Below are 23,519 nucleotides of genomic sequence, written 5' to 3' on the forward strand. Positions count from 1 at the left end.
GATATACAAAACTTTTTGTACCATTTGTCCCTTTTCTGTTTAAGACGCAAAAGATTCAAATTGTACCAGCTGTTCGAGTTTTTCAAAGAAACTAACTTTTGCTCAACTAGTTGATTGGTACACGTTTTCAAAGCGTTATTAAGAACAGCTGTAGATTCATCTAAATTACCGGCCACGAATGGAAAATCCACGCTCCTCTCAACAAGATTCGAAACAGAAATAAATTAAATGAATGATGCCAAAATAAACTTTAATTGTTTCTTTTTACTCCCTGGAAAATTGGTGATAATCGGATCAAAACTCGTATTTTGAGAATGAATTTTGTGTGTGCGGATTTTAAACGGTACACTCTTAACGTTGCGGAACTCGCAGCTATATTTTGCACAGTAGAGCGGATTGCCTCACTACTTTCTGACCATTATTTCATTTTTACGGATAGTCTTAGCTCATTGGAGGCTATTCGTTCAATGAGGCCGATGAAGCACTCCTTGTATTTCCTGCCTGAAATACAACAGTGATGCAAAATATCATGACACTCACGTGTCACTCGTCTTCGCATCAACCGACTATCGCTTACAGATCGTTTTGTCACGCAGTGAGAGTTAGAGCCATGGCAAACAACAATCACCAGTAATGGTCGCTGCTCACAAGCAAATCGTTACACTCGCTGCTGATAATGAAAAGCACAACGAAAACAGTGAAGACTTCTGCAGTACGATCATGAGAAAAAGCGAAACGACAGAAGAAAATGAAAACAATGCCTTCGCATTCCAAGTTCGTCTCGGCAGGCGCGAGTGTGTGAGTTACAAACAAAGCAGGCAACATTAAACGGAAGCTGTTGGGCTCACTCGCCAACACACTCAGATAAGCAAGCAAAGCAGCAACTGCTTCAAAACGAGCACAGATGAGTGTCGTGATTGTCAGGAATGACCAGATCGGTGATGGAAGAAGACGAGATTCACCAGTTGCTTTTTACTTCTTTCGTCAACTTGATGGATGGTCATGGAGAGAGCTTCGACGACCACATTGATAGGAATGTACAAAGCGTTACTACCATCAGCTGTTTGATGATGGTGATTGTGATAGGTCGCAACTCTGAAATACGATCTAAACTGAGTGTTTTATCTAACTGCTCCTATACAATCACCTTAGCTTGGGTCCGATCTCATTGTTCAATTCCGGGTAAAGAGAAAGCGGACTCGTTGGCTAAGGTGGGCGCTATGGAAGGCGATATTTTTGAGCGACAAATAGCCTTCAACGATCTTTTCTCCATTACTCGTCGGCAAGTCCTCATAAGTTGGCAACAAAAATGGAATGATGGTGATTTGGGAAGATGGTTATATTCTATTCGCCCACAGGTGTCGAACAAACCATGGTTCAAAGGGTTGCCCAACAAACATTGGAAGCAGAATAAGAGCTTATTCATGCAAAAATATGCTTCTTTAGCTAAAAAATTTCCTACTCAGCCTTTAATCAGCACAAATTGTTTGTTGGGTGAACATGAGCCGCGACATTATACGCGTTATGTCAAGGCTTAGGCAATCACTGTTCGTTAGACTCGCACTTCTATCGAATTGGGCTTTCAGGTAGCAATTTATGTATATGTGGCAGTGGTTATCACGATGTCGAGCATGTTGTTTGGTCATGTACCCTAAGCCGTGTTGCCAGATCTGAGTTATCCACATCTCTCAGAGCCCGAGGACAACAACCCGCGATACCCGTTAGAGATGTCTTGGCGAGCCGAGATTTCGACCACAGACAACAGACGTAACTCTTCATTGTGTATCTTCGTTCATACATTTAACGGTTGAAAAAAAAAATCGCCTATTTTCATGTAGAAGCGTTTATAAACACTTAGAAGTATTCGCTAAAAATAAGTCTCTCAATCGATTGTCACGAAATTTTCAGGGAATGTAAGCTAGTTTTCCGTATCTTTATTTCATTCTATTTCTTCACCAAATCCAAATGCCCGAACTTTCTTGTTAATTCCACCCATACGGTTTTGTACAACGGTTAAATCGACATTTTTTTCTGCTTTCAACCATGATTTCAATATTTCCTGCTCCATAGTGACAACTTTAGGATTTCGTGCTTACGGAGTTCGTGCTTCATTATAGCCCAGTATCTTTCGATCGGAAACTCCGGTGTGTTTTGTACATTTAGATCCTTCGGAACAAAATTGACCCCATTCGTCTTGTATCACTCCATAACGTCTTTGGAGTAGTGACAGAGTCTTGATCTTGCCAAAAAAATGCAAGAACGTTGCGTGATTTGAGAAACGGAAGCAGTCGTTTCTTAAGGCACTCATTCATGTACACACTTAATCTAGCTCGGTAAAATCTCCAACAGCCGATTACCTCGGCATTTACTTTTGCTGATATCTCTGCAAAATATCTATTTGTTAGCTGATATCTCAGCAAAATCTTACTTGTTAGCTGAGTCTCGGCAATTGTTTTACTGAATCTCAGCAAATTAAATTTCAGAACTACTCGGCTGTATGAACCTCGGCAAAAAAATTTGTATACTTGGCCATTAAGCGTTGTAGTTGTTACGAAGAAATCAAAATTCGACACTGGCTGAAACATCGAACTTGTCTTTCGCAGTCGCAGGTTTCCTGGAATTTGATTGAAGTCCGCTTTTACGTATGTTTCATCGTCCATGATACAGCAGTGTGGTTTTGTCAACATTTGTGTGTACAGCTTACGTGCCTGCGTTCTAGCTGTCCTATTATGTCGTTATTGCGGGTTGATGCTTTCTGAACCTTGAATGAACGTAGTCCTGCTCGTTTCCTGCACAGTCCTGTTAAGTGGAAGTCTCATAAATTTACGAAAATCCAATGAAAACGATATAATTGAAAATGTGTCAGGTAAATTCTATACGAATATCTGATACATTTACAATGCTGATAAGTTGGTAACTTGTATATGATCGTCATATGATAAATGAAAATCGGTCAAATTATAAGTATTACTTGAAATGGATTTGAAACTCATAAGCATAAGCTTTACTTTTCACCGACATGGAATGTAGTGCAACGTTATGCTCGTTTTTCTAGAGTGAAGAAAAATAGTAAAACGCTTGATTTTTCAAGTTCAAGTTTCAGATATTTTAAGTATTTTCGGCAAAGTAAAATGTGAATGTCGTAAAGTTCGTTAAATTATTTTACTGATTTCGGCAGTTCGAGATTTTTCCAAATAGATCAGTGATTACTATTGACGAAGCTTGTTAAATGATTGTTTTTACCGAAATTTTGCTAAAACCATATCCGAATTTCGGTAAACTATAATATATTCAACGAAACTTCGACAAATGTTCATTCTAGTCGTCTAGTGTTTAGGGGTTGATCGATACCATTTGTGGAATAGTTCTATCATTTGGGTTATCATTCGGGTATGGTATTGTTTTAATTGGGGTAGGCTGCGTGTGAAAGTACTGCACTGTTCTATGCATTGATTTATCCATGTAAACAGGTAAACAGACATAATACGCCACCCTTAAGGAAAAACGGCTATATTTTTACATTTTTTTTTATCTTTATTCAAGAGATTTTTAGCCATAGGCTAGTTCATCTCTTCTATATTTTTACTGTTTTCTCTTTAATTATTGTACCTTGCAAGATAATTGTGCGTTACCGTCGATGCACGATGCACAAAATAAGCACGCAAAGCACGTTATTCGGTGGCTCTTATACATATAAAATCATGCACATCCATATCTGAACCGTGATGTGATTTTTCAATAAGGCGGCGTCCATTAATTACACAAAGCTATCGTAATTGTCGAAAACATTCGGTTACTCACGAACAAAAACCGATCGTAATGATTTTTGTTGTTTTTTAAAATCGTAAACAACACACATTTTAAGTAAATTGATGCTGATTTTGCGTTCAAAATGATGTATTAAAAATTAAATATTTTAGGATGGCTCCAAAATATTTTTTTTTTAATACCATGTAAAGTTGAAAATTAAAAAATAAATGCCATCTTTTTCTGGGTTGTTTACAAAATTTCCTTTTTATACTTAAGTTTTTTGAAAGTTCTAGATCAAGACAAAATTGAAACCCTAGGGTGGCTCCTAAACTGATAAAATCGATCTTCATGAAAATAATAAATTTTAACAAATTAGCACAAACTTGAGCAATATGTGCTCCAGATATGTAGAATGGTCTTGAAAAATCCTTTCCGATAGCACAACCCCAATATTAACGCATTTGGGCAAGATATCTAAAATCTATTATAAATGAAAAAAAAATGATTTAGTAATATACTAGCTTATAAAGAATTTTTAGTTATTTTATCGTTGAAAGTGTAAGTTTTCCTCGTTTAGGATGGGGAAAAATTGCCATTAAATGGCGAACACGAAATTATTGCGACACATTCAACAGGGCATAACTTTTTTACCATTGGGTAAAAATCAACCAAATTTTGCACACTTTCTCATTGATGTGTATTGTGTACATGCTGTCAAACTCGAAGTCGTGTTTTTCGATTCAACGAAAATGGAGGTGAACCAACGCGACAAATTCTTTCCAAACACCTGGAATTTCCTGACCTGTCGCACCGGCAGTTGGGAAAAATGTTGAACATTCACCATTCAACCGTCTCCAGAGTGTTGAAGCGGTTCCAGGAGTGGTTGACGTTGGACCACGGCAAAGGAGCTGGAAGAAAACCGGGACCGGAGAACAAAAAGACGGAGGGAAAGGTGAAGCGGTTGATTAAAGCAAATCCCAACGTCTCAAGCCGTGATTTGGCTAAAAAGATCGGCATGTCGCAGAGCTACGTCCAGAATGCAAAGAAGAGAGCTGGACTACATACATACAAGGTACAGAACTTCCCAAACCGCGATGAGCGGCAACAATCGACGGCTAAAACTCGTGCACGGAAGCTCTACGAGAAGATGCTGACAAAATGTGACTGCTGTGTGATGGACGACGAAACGTATATAAAAGCCGATTTTAAGCAAATTCCGGGGTTGGAGTTTTTCACCGGCAAGAGCAAGTTCGATGTGGACGACAAATTTAAGAAGAAGAAAATGTCGAAGTTCGCCTCCAAATATCTCATTTGGCAGGCCATTTGCTCTTGCGGACTGAGGAGTGAGCCTTTCGTGATAAAGGGCACAGTAAATGGCAAGATCTACAAATCTGAGTGCCTCGAGAAGCGCCTTTTGCCGTTCTTGCAGCAGCACGACGAAACTCCGCTATTTTTGCCAGATTTGGCATCATGCCACTATTCTAAAAGTGTCCTGGAGTGGTATGAGGCCAATTCTGTCCATTTTGTTCCAAAGGACATGAATCCGCCAAACTGTCCGGAGCTGCGCCCGGTGGAGCAGTACTGGGCAATAATGAAGCGGGAACTTCGGAAGAGCAAGAAGACAGTCAAAGACGAGAAGGACATGTTAAGAAAATGGAAAAAAAACTGAGAAACTGGTACCGGATGACACTGTTAAGACTTTGATGGAGGGCATCAAGCGAAAATGCGTTCAATTTTACACTCAAGGCTCCATCAATTAACTTCTCTTTTGATTTTTGAAGTAAATATATGTATAAAACTACCCTAAAATTTTGGTTTGATTCTAAACATTATAAGAAAATTGGCATGACATTTTCGGTGTCGCAATAATTTCGTGTTCGCCCTTTAAAATTAACGATTCATATACATTGAATTTCTTGAAAAATCAATATGTCATGCCATGCCTAAAACTTTACAGTTTTTCTACAAATGTTCATCTTCACCGCTGTGAATAATATTCAATTATTTGAATTATCCTGAAGTTTTGCATTTGAGGCTAAAATGTATGTGAGAATCTGGATAAAATACTACAAAAATAATAATTCATGATAAAAAAAAATTACAACCGGTTTTACCCCACTGTACAGGGGTCACGGGGGTGACAGCTAATTATCTCACTATGGAATTTAACAAGTATGACAAAGGCCTTTATCACCGATGTCACTTCACGGATAACTTATCACTCACGGTGAAGTGATTCCCATTTGATTTACACGGCAATCACTTCACCATGAGTGACAACTGGTCACTTCATTTCGTTTTCACCGTGAAGTGACACCCGTAATAATGGTCAATACCCTCTTAGCTGGGCCATACATTTATAGCCCATAACATACAACAACAACATTTTGACCCTTATTATGGGTTTTCTTTTCACGGTTAAAACGAAGGGCCTTATTACGGGTGTCACTACACGGTGATAAGGAAGTGACACTCATAATAAGAGCCGTGATTGCCGTACAAATCAAATGCGAATCACTTTACCGTGACAACAAGTGACAAGTTTTCACCGTGAAGTGACATCCGTATTAAGCCCCGAAGTGAAGTGACCAGTTGTCACTGACGGTGAAGTGATAGCCGTATAAATCGAATGGGAATCACTTCACCGTAAGTGATAAGTTGTCACTTCACCGTAGAGTGACATCGGTAATAAGAGCCTTTGCGTTTTTTTTTCCTTGATTTGTTTTCCTTCGATCTTGTTTTCCGTGATGAGCACCAATGCTACTGACGCCAGGAAGGCAGCTCCCACACCTGGACCCTACTTATCGACTCATCAACTCATGAACCGGGGACCAACGGCTTTACTACTTTACTTCCTAAGGAAGGCGTGATCAGAGATGTTACGCTTCAGAGGTTGAGAGGTAATCACGCTTACCACTACACCACCGGCGCTGCTGGCCTTTGCGTTTGTATTGCTTATTTTATAGCCGTTGCATAAACCGCATGTGTGTGTTTTGCGTCTTTTGTGAGAGTAATTGCCGCGGATACACTTGTATGACAATCTATGAGTATGAGCATTATTTGTATAACAATTATGAGCACTACAGATGGACAACAGAAAAATGGTCTCTTAGCACCCCCGTGCCTCACACAACTTGAATTCGCTCACACAGCATACAATTGGGGCATTTTTCCGAGAGGTTTCTACCAACATTGATTACCGGTTAGTGCCTATGAAATTACCACGAATTACTGTGATGATACAATTAATGAAAATTATTTTGTTACTTTTAGATAACTTTTGTTGACTGACTAAGATTACTTGAATAAAATGAGGAATTACAAGAAAGAAAATTAATAGCAAAACTGAAATTTGAAATATTTACTGTCAAAATTTATTTTCGTTATAACGAGACTTTGCTTTGAAGCATCCGTTTAAAGCCGTTGGTCCCGGCCCATGTGCATTGAATGGGTGCGATATCCTACGGAGGTGTGGAAGCTGCCTTCCTGCCATCCATTGACGGCAATCGATGGCCGCCGGTGATTGGCACTAGATTGTGGAACAGAGACCGACATTAAATAAAGGAAGGAAGAAAGAAGGAAGTATCCGTCAAATTGTAATTCCTTTTGTAATACAAGTATTCTTAGTAATCGCATAAATGTAACAAATCTCAAAGTAACGAAACAATTTTCATAATTTTATAATAATCATTGTTTCGTTGTCATTTATAGACACTGACCGTCAATCAATGAGGATACATTGTACAGTTTCGGGCATAAATATTCACGGAATTACTATTAAATTATGTTTATGGTTTTCAGATTATTTGCGAAACATCATAAGACCAGTTCCAGGCCAAATAGAATGGGCAATCATTCACATTTTAGCAAAAAATCGGCTATTTTGGATCTTGTAATTGTTTTTCCAAAATGGCCTCTGACATTTTTCAATAAATTGTTGCACAAAACGGCACTTCTAATCGAAATGACGTCTGTGATTAAGTTTTTTAGAAAAGTAAAGTAATTCTGGAAAAAAATACAATTATGTAAATCGGAGAAGGTCGGGTTTTTTCCGACTCGTCATTTGGCATGAAACTGCTAATAAGTTGCAGTAATTACCCACAAATTATTAACGATTATTTTGTTACGCAGTAATTCAAAATAAAATAATTATTGCGAAAAAAAAATGCTGTAATCTACCCACTCTTTGTTTTGAATGACTGAACATACATTTTCTATGGTAAAATGTCAGCAGTTTGTACCAAGCTTTAAATAATATGACCGGTAATCAATGGGCATCTTCCAACCTTGATACAAACCGCTCGCATTTTACCATAGAAAATGTGTGCTGTCATTCAAAACAAAGAGTGGGTAGCAACAAGGAAGAATAAACGTGCTACCGGATGAGTGCTTTGCTGTCAGCGAGTTGTTTACTTCCCAATCATTCAGACACTCACTATGAAGTGAATGTGTAGACAGATTTCTGTTAAATTCCTACGAAAATCTCTCATTGAACCTGACTGTTTTGTGCACTATCTCTAAGTACGAAACTGACTTAAAATTCAATAAAAGCATCATAAATAGTAACACTCCTGTCACAATGTTGGTACATAGTATATTGAGCTATGTTAAACATGTTATTACAGCAGTTTCCGTGGTTCCAGTCTAGAGATACAAATATTATAAACAAGAAAATACCTAAAAATCACCAAATAATTTTGAAGCACCTCTAGTTCATCTCCGAATTTGCTGAACACTTGCACAAAAGCTCAACTTAACATCAGAAACAGTAATCTTAGTTAACCGGGCGGATACCAAACTTTTTTTAATAAACAGATCTACTGGAGAAGGTGAGAGCTAAATTGTAAATCCAGCGACCCATTTCAAGAATGACTGCTAATACACGTGCATTCTGAGGCTGCTCTCACACACAGTAAGCCCCGTATGAGGGCCTACCTCATTTGGCATTGCTGCCATTTGGCATAATGGTTAGTTGGCATTGCTGCCATTTGGCATAATGGACTTTGGCATAAAAGAATGCAAGAACAGCTCACGTTCAAAAGAAGGAGAAATACCAATCAAATAATATTTTTTCCTTCTTTCTTAGCTCGTATTCCGTTGTAGTACAGACCACATGGTAATATATTCATTTATCGCTATAGGTAAAGTTTTTCCACATACATATATGCCATATGGGCCATATATGATAATATATAATATATATAATATGATATGGCCATTATGCCAAACGGTAACCCCGTGGGATAAATCAGTTTTTAAAACATTTACACACTGGAATTGTGTGCTAAAGCATTACCATTAAATATTTTTCACTGTAAAACATCGTTGCTAAAACATTTCCGCCATCTGTTGAGTATACTGTGGTGGGTAGTAACGCTGAACAGATGGCGGTAATGTGTAAACGTCAAACGCAGGGGGATTGACTATGCGCGCAACAGGTGGCGGTACTACCAACTACGATACTTTTAAATTGACCGTTAAATGCTTATTCGATAAACAACTTGCGAGTGTTATGTCTGTTTGTCTGTGGCATTACTATGCTAAACATTACTGAAACGGAACTTTTTTGTGATACTTTTTTTTCTATTTCAGATCAAATATGGTTACTGGGACGTGAAAGAGATTACTTGGCGGATATTAGGAAGAAGATCTACAATGCACTCAAACAACTAAGTTTAGATCCTGAAAGGCTATTTATTTCTAAAAATAGCGACTGCCCAAACACATTATGAAGATTGTTAGTACAAAAAATGTTACAAAACAAGAACAATGATGAACAAGATGATGAGAGTATATTATTATTGTAAATTAATTGATAATCCTTAATTTTATTGATCGTTTTGAATGGTACTGGCGAGGTAGGGATTATTGTATATTTTTAAAACGAGAAGATTATATTCATAAAGTCATGTTCATTGATATTATAAAATCGTATGGAAGTTACATTTTAACGTACACCGTACACCGTACACCGTGCAGTTCAAAATACATACGCGGAAAATATTTAGTTGATTCACAGCATCTATTATGCTAACTAGCATGAATGATTCAAAAATATTGTATCATTATTTCAGGAAGAAATATTATTGAATCAACAAACCGTATTTTTAGTTGTAATAATCGTACAATATTTTTGGACGAAAACAAACAACTATGTATTAGGCCCTGTATCAAAAATATTTCCATTTGAATTGATAAAATCATCTCTCTTCGTGCAGGCGCGCATAATGAAAGCTGTAATACTACTCATCGGGGATACCCAATAGCCAATTATCGTTTAATTTTTGGGTGGAAAACCCTGTCGACTTCTCTTGATTTTGTATGGGGTACACACGGTACAATAGCAAGCTTAGAAGCTCTCAGTCAATAAATGTGAAAGTACAAAGTTTATGTACCGTTAAGCACCGTAATTTCATACACTCGTACAGTTCGTGCTAGCATCCTTGTTAAATTTGTTTCAAAACTATTCATGTAAGAAGGATATCTCTCTCTCTCTCTCATTTTCCAGTCATTATATGGAATGACTACCAAATTAGAGAGATAGAGATCGGTCCTTCAGCCTTCGATTAAATGTTAATTGTTGTGCCTATTCCGCTCACGTAGAGTAACTTCTAAAAAATCACAACAAATGCAAAAACAATAGGTATGAAGCAAAACTTATACTTTACTAAGCTCATTAAATAAATTAATGCGGTTTATGTCTACATTTCAATATTTTAGCGACATTTAAATTAAAAAGCTATGGGGACACGCCCGGCATATAGGTTAGTATCCATGCCTCTCACGGTAATAGCAACTGGTGGAAACTAACGGTTTTAAATTGGCTCACTACTTGACTAGCCTATTGGTCCCAAGTACATCTATAAGCGTACCCCATTCTATTCGAAAATCTAGAACTACCCTATGTTTGTTTTGATTGGCTATGAAAGTTTGACAGATAAAATTAGGGGTTCGTGTATTTTTGGATGTTTCGAGGGGTGCATCGATTAGCTTGGGACCGAAGATAGTACCAGAACTGAGCCAAAAAGTTGAGCACGTTTCTTCATGACCTTCTGGTCTTAGAGTTACATCTATGGTAATAGTCACGAGTTCAAAGCTCATCCCCCGTCATGTCACGAATGACTTTAACTTTGTGGCTAAAATTAACAGCTCAACTATAATTGAGAAAACTTCTTATTTTGACTTTCTATCGAAATACATGTTAAATCCTAATGCTTGATGTTTGTATTTTCCGTCAATTGCCGATAATGTGCGGCAATACATAAATTAAATGAATTAACTGATTGATAATTTAATTATATCGCAGATAAACAAACGTAGCGGTTTATTCTCGATCACAATTAACATTCAATTTAAACACAGACAAACAGACGTAACTTTTTGAACAAATTTTCCTTTACAATATCGCCACTGAACTCACTAATGACATCACAAGCTATTCGTGGAAAACAAGTTTGCTTGTTAAGACGCAAAAAAATGTGTATACAAGTTCAATAGATTGTATCAAAACGTTGCCTGGTAGGAATTTTTTGAAAATAATAGTGGAATTTACGTATCCTCGGCAACCTAAGCAGCGACCATCTTTCTATAGCCTTTTTCTCTAAGGAACTCACATATATACAGTATTGGTTTGTTTACAATCTTTTGGTGCCAACTGCTCTAACAATTTCAGTCGAAAGAATTGTCAAAAACTGTTTTAACACGCTTTTACAAAGCTCCAATATTCTCTAGTGAGAGCGGCCCACAATCTCTTTTTATCCGGCAGCCTTTCTATTTGAGCTGCGTGTTAAACAGCTTTGCTTTCATCGGCAACTCGAAATCAGCAGCGTTTTGTAGTGCGTGTGTTTCATTTCAAGAAAACCCTGCTAGATTACCTTTTCTCAGTGGTAAAAATATAATCAAATTGAAGCTGAAAGCCTAAAGAATTGTTTGAATGCATTCAGCGAAGTGTTTTCTTAAGAAAATCCAATGAAATTAGCGTTTCAATTTGGGTTGCCGACAATAGTCTGTCATACGATGCTTGAAATATTTTTAGTTTCACGAATCCCCTACCACAGCGCTGACATCGGATCACTTTGACGTGTCTATACATTCTAATGACATTGTTTGCGACTTAGCAAGCAAGCTTATTTTCCTCAATTAGCTCACGAAAGTCGTCGAGTTCTCTACCACCGTTAGTATTAGTGAGAAGTTTCACTAATACATGCATATTACTGGTTGAAAATAAAAAACAAACCGCTGTCAAGTCGAACACTTTGACAACTGATTTCGTGGTTGAAAATAATGAACAGAAAAAATATTGCAAATCTGTTCGGAAATTTTTACATGAACCCCAAATACCATTTGGATTTGTAAAATATTGTTTTACAGTACATTCGCCACTTTTTCTACTGTAATGCGGAATTGTAGCCGTTTACAGTTTCGATTAGTCAAATTTATTTACAGTTTTCAGTAGATTTCTTTAGATATTCAGCATATTGCGGAAAATTGGTAAAACAATATATTTTACAAAACTTTCTATAAAAAATATATTTTTTTCAGAATGAATCCAGCAAAAAAAGCACCGAACAATATTTAAGAAATTTGGTGTGATGAATAAATCCTAATATTTTTGATCATTTAATACGAAAACTTTGGGTCATTGCTGAATAAGCAAGCATAAGGATGATTTTATTAAGATTGTTAATCTAATGCTACTGTGTTACCTGACATAAAACGAATACAATGCATCTCGTCAAATTTAACATAGCATAATAAATATAAAATTAGACGAGTTGATGTTCCCCCGGATACAACGCATATTCTTCATGAGTCACACAGTAACAGTTGGAAAAATACATAAAATTACGTAGTGAGCGAAATTAGGTAACACGCGAAATTACGGTGCTTCACGGCAGATAGCAAAAAGAAGTTGTACTTGGAACACGTTTAAGTCATAAGTCTAGAGCGAAAAGCGCAATGCGTCAACTACCTTGTTTGTTGTTGGAAAACTAAACCAGTTTGATGATCTATTAAGGCCAACGCTCCTATAGTTGCGGTACGTTAGAAGCGTTGTATTCCATAGTTGCTTATGGAGACTCCGTAAGCAACTATAGAAACCTAACGCTTCTAACGTACCGCATCTATACGAGCAATTACCCTAATTGGGGTACCGCGTTCACGAACAATAAAGGCCGTGTAAAATGTTGAATGAACATCCAAATAATACCCCGAAGGGATCTGTAAAACTTAGAAATGATGTGTAATGTAATCTTAGAAATGATCGAAAATCCAATGTTAGTGAATTTAACAACGAAAAGGTTTCATGTCACTAAATTTAAATCCATGAAATCCATCGACCAACTATAACTAATTTTGGGTACGGCAAAACTAAATCCATCCTGTACCTAAGCTCGGATCGACCCCGCGATCGTAAAACACCCATATGATTTATAATAACATTGATTTTGCCAAAAATTGAGATTAAAATAGCAAAACTATAGATATAGAAAAGTAAAACTATTGTTGTTGATAAAGTTAGGGTAAAGGCAGTTTTTTTTCTGGTTTTGTCATGTTCCTATTTTATCCACAGTTGTGAGGCAATATTGCACTGAACAGCATCAAGATTGTTGTTCTGAATGATATGCACCAGTAAGTAATTTTCTACAGAAAGCAAAAAAAAATATTTTGGTTATTGAGTCATGGTCAAAATAGGTACATATTATCTTTTTTTTTTATTATTTGACGAAAATCCAAGCAGAGCTTCATCATTATTGCCATGAGTACAAGTTGCCTCACAAATTATGTACCATTAGCCATCATTCTATGTGACACGATATCAGCGTGGATTAAAACAACGCGCCCATACATGCCATATTTCACTTCTTAGTAGTTTATTTTCCGAAAAAAATTTCAATAAAATATTCACCACCGTGAGGTTTATTTACAAATGATCCATTTACTCTGATTTAACGATTACCAAGAATGTGTTTTTATTGAATTGTAATAGAAGTGAAACTGTCCCTAACTTGGTTTTATTACTTATAGTATTTATGTTTAAAATGCATGACCCTATTATTAATTTATTCTTTATCTGTTCACCATCAGAACGAACATCCTCTGCAGGAAACTACACCGGCTCGACAAAGATTGAAGTTCATTCAGCGCGTATGGAGGTAGATGTGGATGTAAGATTCGCTTACAATTATGTGGGATTCATCATCAGAGGATGTAAGTGGAGACCGCATGAACCGAGGATGCGATATACCTAGCTGCGGTCCAATCCAAGCAAATTGGAGACCGAAAAATGAAGAGTGTATTAGTGAGGTAAATTAATTATGTCGAAAAAAATAGGAAAAAGGTTGCCGACTGGACTCGAACAACGAACGTTGCGATTATCAGACCTGTGCTTTCTCCACTGCTCTCTCCATGTTTCAGAATATGGATAGCCTAAAAGCAAACAAGAAGCGCTCATTTCCTCTCACACTCGACTTCGTATGGAGCATTTCCAGCTCAAATCGTTAAAAAAATGTCAATTTTGTCTCGACCCTTCTGATTTGAATGAAACATTGCTCACGTGTTCGCTGCTACTAATGGTTACATTTTTCATTTAAATATGATTTTTTCCTCCTGAGTAACTTTTGTAAAGGGCGTATAAAAAATGGATTAATTTTTTGCAAAAATACATAACTTGAAAACAATTGATCTGTTGAAAATGGCATATAAGAAAAAGTTTTAGGTAATTAAATTATCTTTGCGGAAAAAATACACTGAAAGAAAAAACTTCGTAAATTAGTATTTAAAAAACGTAAAACGATGATTATCTCAAAACACCCCCCCCCCCTTCGATCTTTATATTTTTTTTCAAGAAAATTGATGGAATACCCTTAAATTTCGTGAAAAGCGTATGCTGGTAACTTTCTTAAAAAGAAATCTATAATTTTTTAAATTTTTGTTGATTTTTACAAGTTGATAAAAAATGCATATTTTTTAGTAAAATAATAATTTATTTGGATTCTACGCATAATTTTCGATAACTTTGCATATATAAACTTTTTTCCTAAGTCCAGCCGTTCTCAAGTTAATGCGAATTAAAAAAATATAATTATAACAATTTTCAACATTTTAGGCCATTTTCAAATGTTCGTCGAGATGTCCAGCAACGAGATTTTTTTCATGATTGTATATTAAAAAACAAACAATTCATTCTCAGATATGGTAGCTGTCAGACTTACCCGTTTCTATCTAGAGGCAGCGGAAGAAAAGCACGTTGATGTGGTCAAATGAAAGATTTGTTGAGATAAGAAACAGTATATATTTATTATTTTATTTTACAACTCATATTATTTGAATACATTGAATAATTTGGGTGTATCGTTTGAATTAGAGAATATTTTTACTGCAATTTGGTTGTTTAAAACTGGAATATAGCAATGATATTTTCGAGTTCCAGGAATTGGTTTCACTTTCTTAAAAATTGGATCAAATTCTGTGTCAGCCTTTTTGTATTCTTCCGTAGAAACATAAAAAAATGACATTTTTGTTTGAAGATCTTCTTTACGACTATTTGCCCAGTCGTACAGTTGTTTAGGGTTCGTTATAGGGTGCTCGTGTTGCTTAGCTAAACTTGCTCTGGTTGCCATTCTCTTAAGGGTACCCACAATCGCATCACAAGGACCTTTGCCGTGTGAAGTTGCAAAAAAATGCCATTCAATTTCTACATTATGCTTATCTTTAAATCCACAAAGGCTAGCAAAAATTTTTATGTTTTTGTATTGTGATGCTGCTCCATCTGACATAAAAATACACTTTTGGACTGTTATTTGCGACTTTAAAAATTCTAATAATTTTGAGATAAACAACTGAACTGCTACTGTGTCATGCTTTGAAATGTCCGAAATAACCACAAAACTTAAATGGTTTAGTGTACCATTATCATTAAAATAAACGACAAATGGATGAATTGTACATTGAGAATTATTCCAATGATAGCTTTGAACCTCATCTTGCAGAACAAATGTGTAGTTTTCAGAAAAGTCGTAAATAACAACGACTTCGCCATCATCTAGTGTTTTTTTTTTGTTTTTAAGAATTCTGCCTGCTTATTTTTTATAAAATCGTGATATATTAATTTGTTTAACTTTTCCGTAAAGAAAAATGAAAAATCTTCGGAAGGCAAAGTTTTCAACTCAATATTACACCTATCTGTCGTAAAGGGTGTCCACGATGAAATTGCCACACACAAAATTGATTCGCAAAATTCGAGTTTTCATCCGATTGCCATCAAATTTTCAGGGATTGAGATATAACTATTAAACTTCATTTTACCATTTTACTCGTATTTTATTTACAGTCCATACGCAAATGCCCGCACCTTGGCCTTAACCCCGGCCATAAGATTCTGCACAACCTGTGAATCAACCGTTTTTTGCATGTAAACCCATACTTTCTTCAGTTCCTCGACTGTCTTCACTATCTTAGGTCGTTTAAGAAGGTGCTGCTTCATAATCGCCCAGTACTTCTCGATGGGGCGGAGCTCCGGAGTGTTGAGAGGGTTGAACATTTTCGGCACGAAATTGACCTTATAGTCCGCATACCACTTCAGCACGTCCTTGGAGTAGTGGCATGAGGCCAAATCCGGCCAGAAGATTGTTGGGACGTTGTGGGCCTTCAGGAGAGAAAGCAGCCGCTTCTGGAGGCACTCTTTTATGTACACCTGTCCGTTCATCGTGTCCTGGGTCACGAAAGGTGCACTCCGCTTCCCGCACGTGCAGATGGCTTGCCAAACCAGGTATTTCTTCGCAAATTTGGACATCTTCTGAGTGCGGACATGCTCCGGAACGCTGAACTTATCCTTGGCCGTGAAAAACAGGTTGCCGGGGATCTGTTTGAAGTCAGCCTTCACATATGTTTCGTCGTCCATGATGCAGCATTCAACTTTCGTCAGCATGTTGAAGTACAACTTCCTGGCACGGGTTTTGGCGGACTTGTTCTGCTTTTCGTCGCGATTAGGGGCCTTTTGTACCTTGAACGTTCGAAGCCCAGCCTTAGTTTTGGCCTTCTGGACAAAACTTCGGCTTAGGTGCAGCTTCTTAGCCACATCCCTAACGGAGGCGTTCGGATTTCGGTTGAAGGCCCCAACTACGCGGTTGTGATTTTTGGTGTTGTACGGAATACTTTTTCCTTCACTTCTGGGCTTCCGATCGGTGGTCAACCGTTCCTCGAACCGCTTAATCACTCGCGACACTGTGGAATTCGCGATTCCCAACGTTTTAGCGATGGAACGATGCGAGAGATCCTTGTTCTCGTGATGAATGCGGAAGATTTTATCACGCACGAGCTGTTCTTTCGACTCCATTTCCGCGAGTTTTGATCACAGGACTTTAAAACTTGCAGGATGTAAATAATGCACTATGAACTAAATCCACCCAAATTTTCATTAAATTCTACCCAACGGTTAAAAAGTTAGAGCAATTTCATAGTGTGGCAATTTCATCGTGGACACCCTTTAGTCCACTGTTCAAATGACACTTCTAATAATTGTTTCTCTTCCAATATTTCTTATAATGTTGTTTCGGATAATGACGTATCGTAACAATTCATGCACGTTCGAAGATGGCAAAAGTCTGTTCTAAATTGTAAATCGCAAAGAAGTTGTTCCATATAGATAGTGCGATCACACAATATGCGATCTTTTTTCAGGCTGTTCAACATTAGATTAACATTTTCGTGAATCGTACATACACAAACATTATGAGATCCTGATTTACTAAGAAGTTTACAATTTTTTGGCCGTAAGGCTGCAAATGAGCTAAAGCTAATATTGATATCTATATGGGTTTCCGTAAAATGCAAGTATGTTTCTTTGAGCGACATTGTTAGTAGACGTTTTTGTATTACCTGGCGTACACCACCCGTCACTACAGAGACATAATCTCTTTGGCCCGGCATAACTCTGCTTATATCGTCATCTTCGTAGAATTTCACAACTGTATCTACTAACTCTGCTCTCAGTCCATGTCCTGCTTTGGAACGAGGGGAACATAATATTCCATCTTCGGCGACCAAATCTTTTACCTGGGAATAAAGAAAATGAAAATTATTTTTAATTTTTCCTTTATGGTGTTTAAAAAAAAATATAAATCTTACCTGTGCTGCAGTATATCTGTTGACACCGAATTCATCCATGATTCTTTGTACAAGCCAAGATTTCGGTAATACGGATAATACTTGTGTCTTTTCTTCTCGAGTGCATTCCGGATCTGCGTATTTTTCCTTTAGTTGGCTCATCATTTCATCGTAATCCTTAGCCCCTTGGAGGATTCCTTGGTCATCATCTTCCGAAAGATCGAATATGTGTCGCTTAACCCCATCCATGATTTCTTTGGTTTTGTGTTGAGGATAACACGCGCTTCTCAGCCTCTTTGTCGTAATCGGTGATACATGGATACCCATGATGCCTTGGTTGAATGTCTCAATATTATGGGACAAACTGATTCTATTAACAGTAGAATCTGCTGAAGTCGATGAAGCCAGAGACGTAACCGATGGGATGATATTCACAATGGATTTGTCAAGTGTACAACACTGCTACCTACTGTCCCCCCTTTTATTGTCACCACTGTGCAGTGAGCTCCATCTGAGCTGTCAAACCAATTTCATTCATTCCAACCTGTAAACCTAAAAGCAATAAACACGTTTCTTTTTCTGTGAGTTTTTCTAAACCGTTTCTCGTGTTATTTTCTCCTGTGGCCATTCCATAACTCTGTTAGGTTATGGGCCCAGTGTTTTTCCGGACAATCCAGTGAAAGTGAAAAGTGTTTTCGCGATGGAGGACGAAGGAAAAACCGAGCGTGTGTACATGTTCGACGGCAGCAATTTCATGGCCTGGAAGTTCCGCACGCAGGTGCTGCTGGAAGAGCACGACCTGTTCGAATGTGTGGAGACGGAAGCCGCGGAAATACCGGAGCTGCAAGAACTGGTGAACGACACGGCGGCGAAAAAGGAAGAAAAGGAGAAGCTGCGGGAAAAACGACGGAAGCAGGACCGAAAGTGCCGGTCGCTGCTCATCTCGAGGATCAGTGATTCCCAACTCGAATACGTCCAGGAGAAGAAGACCCCTAAGGAGATTTGGGATGCCCTCAAACGGGTGTTCGAACGGCGGAGCATCGCCAGCCGGATGCATCTGAAGCGCCAGATGCTGAGTCTGCGTTTCGAGGGCGGCTCGCTTCGCGATCACTTTTTGTGCTTCGACCGGCTCGTTAGGGCGTATCGTGCGACTGGAGCGGAGATGGAGGAGCTTGACATCGTTTGCCACTTGCTTCTCACGTTGGGGCCATCGTTCTCGACCGTGGTAACGGCCATCGAGACCATGCCGGAAGACAAACTGAGCCTCGAATTTGTGAAGTGCCGGCTGCTCGATGAAGAGGTGAAGCGGAAGGGAATAGGTGCAGAATCGTGCACCCCAAAAGGTGACTCGGCTGCGTTTTCGACCAGGAAGCTGGAAAAGAAGAAGAAGAAAATGCTACAGTGTTTCGGGTGTAAACAAGAGGGCCACAAGCTGGCCGACTGCCCGAAGAAGAAGGAAAGTGAAACGAAGAATGTGAAACAAAAATCTCGAGCGCATCTCGCTGAGGGTGGTGGTGTTTGTTTTGTGGGCGTTGCCGAAGGCGCCGTCGCGCCAGATGAGTCCAGCCGGTTGCAGTGGTTCATAGATTCCGGCTGCTCGGACCATCTGGTAAATGATCGGGCGCTGTTCGACAAACTGGAGCCGCTGGAAACTCCGGTGGAGATCGCCGTTGCGAAGAACGGAGAGACGATTTTGGCGAAGCATTCGGGAACGGTAAGGGTGTTGGCCCTTGTTCAAGGTAAATACACTGAATGTTTTGTAAACAATGTACTTTTTGTGCCCGAGTTGCGGTGTAACCTCTTCTCCGTGTTAAGGGTCGATCAGATCGGGATGAAAGTGACCTACGAAAGCGGGAAAGTGTGGATCCACCGTGGATCAAAGCTCGTCGCGTGTGGCTCGCGGTATGGAAAACTGTATCGTCTGGATTTCTTTACGGAAGAGCGTGGCGCGAGTGAATCGCTTATGTCCTGTGGGCGAATTTCGAAGGATCTCGAACTATGGCACCGTCGGTTCGGCCACCTCAACACGAAGAGCATCGAAAAACTGATTCGGGAAGAAATGGTCGTCGGACTGAAACCGACCAGCGGTTGTGCGGACAAGCAAATCGTCGTGTGCGAACCGTGCGTAACCGGGAAGCAGACCCGAAAGCCGTTCGTTGTGCGCGATACGAAACGGTCGTCGCGAGTGCTGGAGTTGATACACTCCGACGTGTGCGGGCCAGTGACGCCGGTTGGCCTTGACGAGGTGAGATATTTCGTCACCTTTATTGATGACTGGTCGCATTTTACGATGACATTCCTAATCGCGACGAAGGACGAAGTTTTCGAGTGTTTTCGGCAGTACGAGGCATACGTGACCGCGAAGTTCGATCAGCGAGTGTGCCGCCTTCGCTGCGATAACGGCGGAGAATATAGAAGCAAAGAGTTCGATCGTTTCTGCAAAGGAAAGGGCATCCAGGTTGAGTGGACGGTTCCTCACACTCCGGAGCAGAACGGGGTGAGTGAGCGGATGAACCGCACCCTGGTCGAGAAGGCGAGGTCTATGCTGGAAGATTCCCAGATAGACAAGCGGTTCTGGGGGCAGGCTATCCAGACAGCGGCTTACCTAGTCAATCGCAGTCCTTCGAGTGCGCTGGATTCCAACGTGACACCGTTCGAGCTCTGGGAAGGCCGGAAGCCGAACGTCAGCAAGCTGCGAGTGTTCGGTTGCCCTATGTTCGTGCACATACCGAAGGAGCATCGTAAGAAGCTGGACGCAAAGGCGTGGAAGGGGACCTTCGTGGGGTACACGCACAATGGCTACCGTGTGTGGGATCCCAGAACGAAGAAGATAGTTCACGCGCGCGACGTGGATTGTATCGAAGGCGGTATGATCGAGTCGGACGGAAGAAAACCGAGTGCCAGTGGCTTCGTCAAGATTCCGGGGATCCGTTATGATCCGGAAGACAGTGATGACGAGGAGGAGATCGAAGATCCGGTGTCTGACGATTCTGATTCGGATGACGAGTCATCTGACGATTCGGATGACGAGTTCGGAAGCTTCGAGGAAGAAGAAGATGCGAGTGAACCAGCGGCTGAACCGGTGGCGAGGGCACAGGCCCAAGCGCCAACTGGTGGCAATACGGAAGGAAGACCGCAACGACACCGAACTGCTCCGGCGTGGCACGACGACTTTGAGGTCGAATACGCTGCGTACGCCCTCAACGCAATGAACTACGTGGAGAACCTGCCAACGACTGTTGCTGAGGCTAGGAAGCGGGACGATTGGAGTAAGTGGGAAGCTGCCATGAGAGACGAAATGGACTCCCTGTCGAAGAATAAAACCTGGCACTTGGAGAAGTTGCCGCCGGGACGCTCGGCTGTGACAAACAAGTGGGTGTTCCGGATTAAGCGTGGACTGAACGGTGAACCCGATCGCTATAAAGCTCGGCTTGTGGCGAGGGGTTTCAGCCAAAAATTCGGATTCGACTACACGGAAACTTACTCGCCCGTCGCCAAGCTCGACACACTGCGGACGGTCCTTGCTCTGGCAAACCACAAGAACATGGTAGTCCACCAGATGGACGTGGCTACGGCTTTCCTGAATGGGAAGCTCAACGAGGAGATATATATGGTGCAGCCTGAGGGTTTCGAACGTGGTGACGGTCTGGTGTGTCGGCTGGACAAGTCGCTGTACGGCCTTAAGCAAGCCTCGAAAGCATGGAACGACCGGTTCCATGGCTTCATAGTGGAACGACTGGGGTTTACCAGGAGTGCGAACGACCAGTGTTTGTACTTGAAGCAGATCGGCAAGGAGACGGTGATTCTTGTGATTTACGTTGATGATGTGGTCCTTGCTGGACCGACTCTGCGAGCTGTTGAAGCCGTGAAGCGCTGTCTAGCATCGGAGTTCCAGATGACCGACGGCGGTGAGATCCGCTGTTTCCTCGGAATGTGCATCGATCGCGACGTTGAAGGAAAAGTTCTGAAGATCAGTCAGAGGCGTTTTCTGGAAGATCTGCTCCGTAGGTTTGGCATGGACGAATGCAAGCCTGTCTCCACTCCACTAGAAGTGCGACTCAAGTTGGAGAAGGGGACCGAAGAAAAGCGAACGACGCAACCGTACAGGGAGCTAGTGGGTTGCCTTACCTACGCGTCGTTGACAACTAGACCTGATCTGGCGGCAGCTATCAACTACTTTAGCCAGTACCAGAGCTGCCCAAATGATGCCCATTGGGTACACCTGAAGCGGATACTTCGGTACATCAAGGGCACTCTTGACTTGTGTCTAGTGTACAAAGCAGATGAAGCGGCAGCGGTTCTCGAAGTGTATTCAGATGCGGATTGGGCGAATGATACATCGGATCGCAGATCAATCAGCGGCTGTCTCTTCAAGGTGCTAGGGTGCACTATTGGATGGATCACTCGGAAGCAGAAGACGGTGTCGCTTTCGTCCACCGAAGCGGAGCTGAATGCTCTGTGTAACGCGGCATGTCATCAGATGTGGCTGATTCGTCTTTTGAAGGATCTCGGTTTGGACTCGGATGAACCAACTACCTTTTTCGAGGACAATCAGTCTACTATAAGAATTTCGGAGAGTTCGAAGGATTTCGGGCGCTTAAAGCACGTGGACGTGAAGCTTCAGTTCCTGAAGGACCTTGTGCGAGAAGGGCGGATTCGTCTTGAATATCTCCGCTCTGAGGACCAAACAGCGGACATTATGACGAAGGGTTTGCCAGTTGGTGCTTTCCGGCGTCATCGTATCGGCATCGGCTTGATCGGTAGCAATGGTTGAAGGAGGGTGTCAAGTGTACAACACTGCTACCTACTGTCCCCCCTTTTATTGTCACCACTGTGCAGTGAGCTCCATCTGAGCTGTCAAACCAATTTCATTCATTCCAACCTGTAAACCTAAAAGCAATAAACACGTTTCTTTTTCTGTGAGTTTTTCTAAACCGTTTCTCGTGTTATTTTCTCCTGTGGCCATTCCATAACTCTGTTAGGATTCACTCTCGATATCTATAGGTGCTGTTGAGCGTACACCACTGGTAGAAGGTTGTTCCTGATCTTGCTGCATTCCGTCATTCGAAGGCGTTTTGTTTGATGGCAAACGGTAAACTTGAAGACGACATCTACTACAAATTTTCAAAGAACTATCCAGAGGTATTTTAAAGCCAAAACATTTTAATTTTTCTATTACTCCATCTGACAAGTTTCTTGTATCTGAACAACACTTTTTTGATTTAGGTAGAGGTTTACAACACTTGAAATTGTTATCCATCGTAAAAAACTACTTGCTTTTTAACTTGAAACGCTAAGAGAGATGAACTGAATGGAACAGGTGAAGAACGTCCCAATATATATATGCAACTATGTTCTGTCAATCTAATTGACTTTTATTGGCTCTGTTGTCTTGTGCATTTTAGCTAAACGGCCTCTTTTCTGATTTTTATTTCTCAATCTATGAAATATACACGAAAACTATGTTGGAACGAAACTTCTAGAACAATATGAGGAACATTATGCCGTACACTACACATTTTTATATCATATGGGTGGAAAATTCGTAGAACAAATACTTTAAAATTCTTCACATTTTAAGATATCTTCGAGCATGAAACTAAGTGAAAATTCAATAAAATCACTTCGAATAGTCAACCTTTGACCACAAAGTTGGTAGATAA

At 40.1% G+C, this 23,519-nt stretch overlaps 1 protein-coding gene across 3 annotated transcripts in view; it reads left to right on the forward strand.

Annotated features, from left to right (window-relative positions):
• LOC135710656 (apolipoprotein D-like) overlaps positions 1-13,696 on the forward strand; it is a 58,884-nt gene extending 45,188 nt beyond the window's left edge. For all 3 annotated transcript variants that reach the window (XM_065233297.1, XM_065233296.1, XM_065233295.1), the window contains one exon: positions 9,343-13,696. In XM_065233297.1, the coding sequence (XP_065089369.1) occupies positions 9,343-9,482 (140 nt within the window). In that variant the 3' untranslated portion in view covers positions 9,483-13,696. The remainder of the gene's footprint in view (positions 1-9,342) is intronic.
• The last annotated feature ends 9,823 nt before the right edge of the window (positions 13,697-23,519 follow it).

The sequence above is a fragment of the Ochlerotatus camptorhynchus genome, unplaced genomic scaffold (genome assembly GCF_037179485.1).
Source record: "Ochlerotatus camptorhynchus isolate MF236.1 unplaced genomic scaffold, CSIRO-AGI_Acam_v1.1 ptg000396l, whole genome shotgun sequence".
Taxonomy (NCBI): domain Eukaryota; kingdom Metazoa; phylum Arthropoda; class Insecta; order Diptera; family Culicidae; genus Ochlerotatus; species Ochlerotatus camptorhynchus.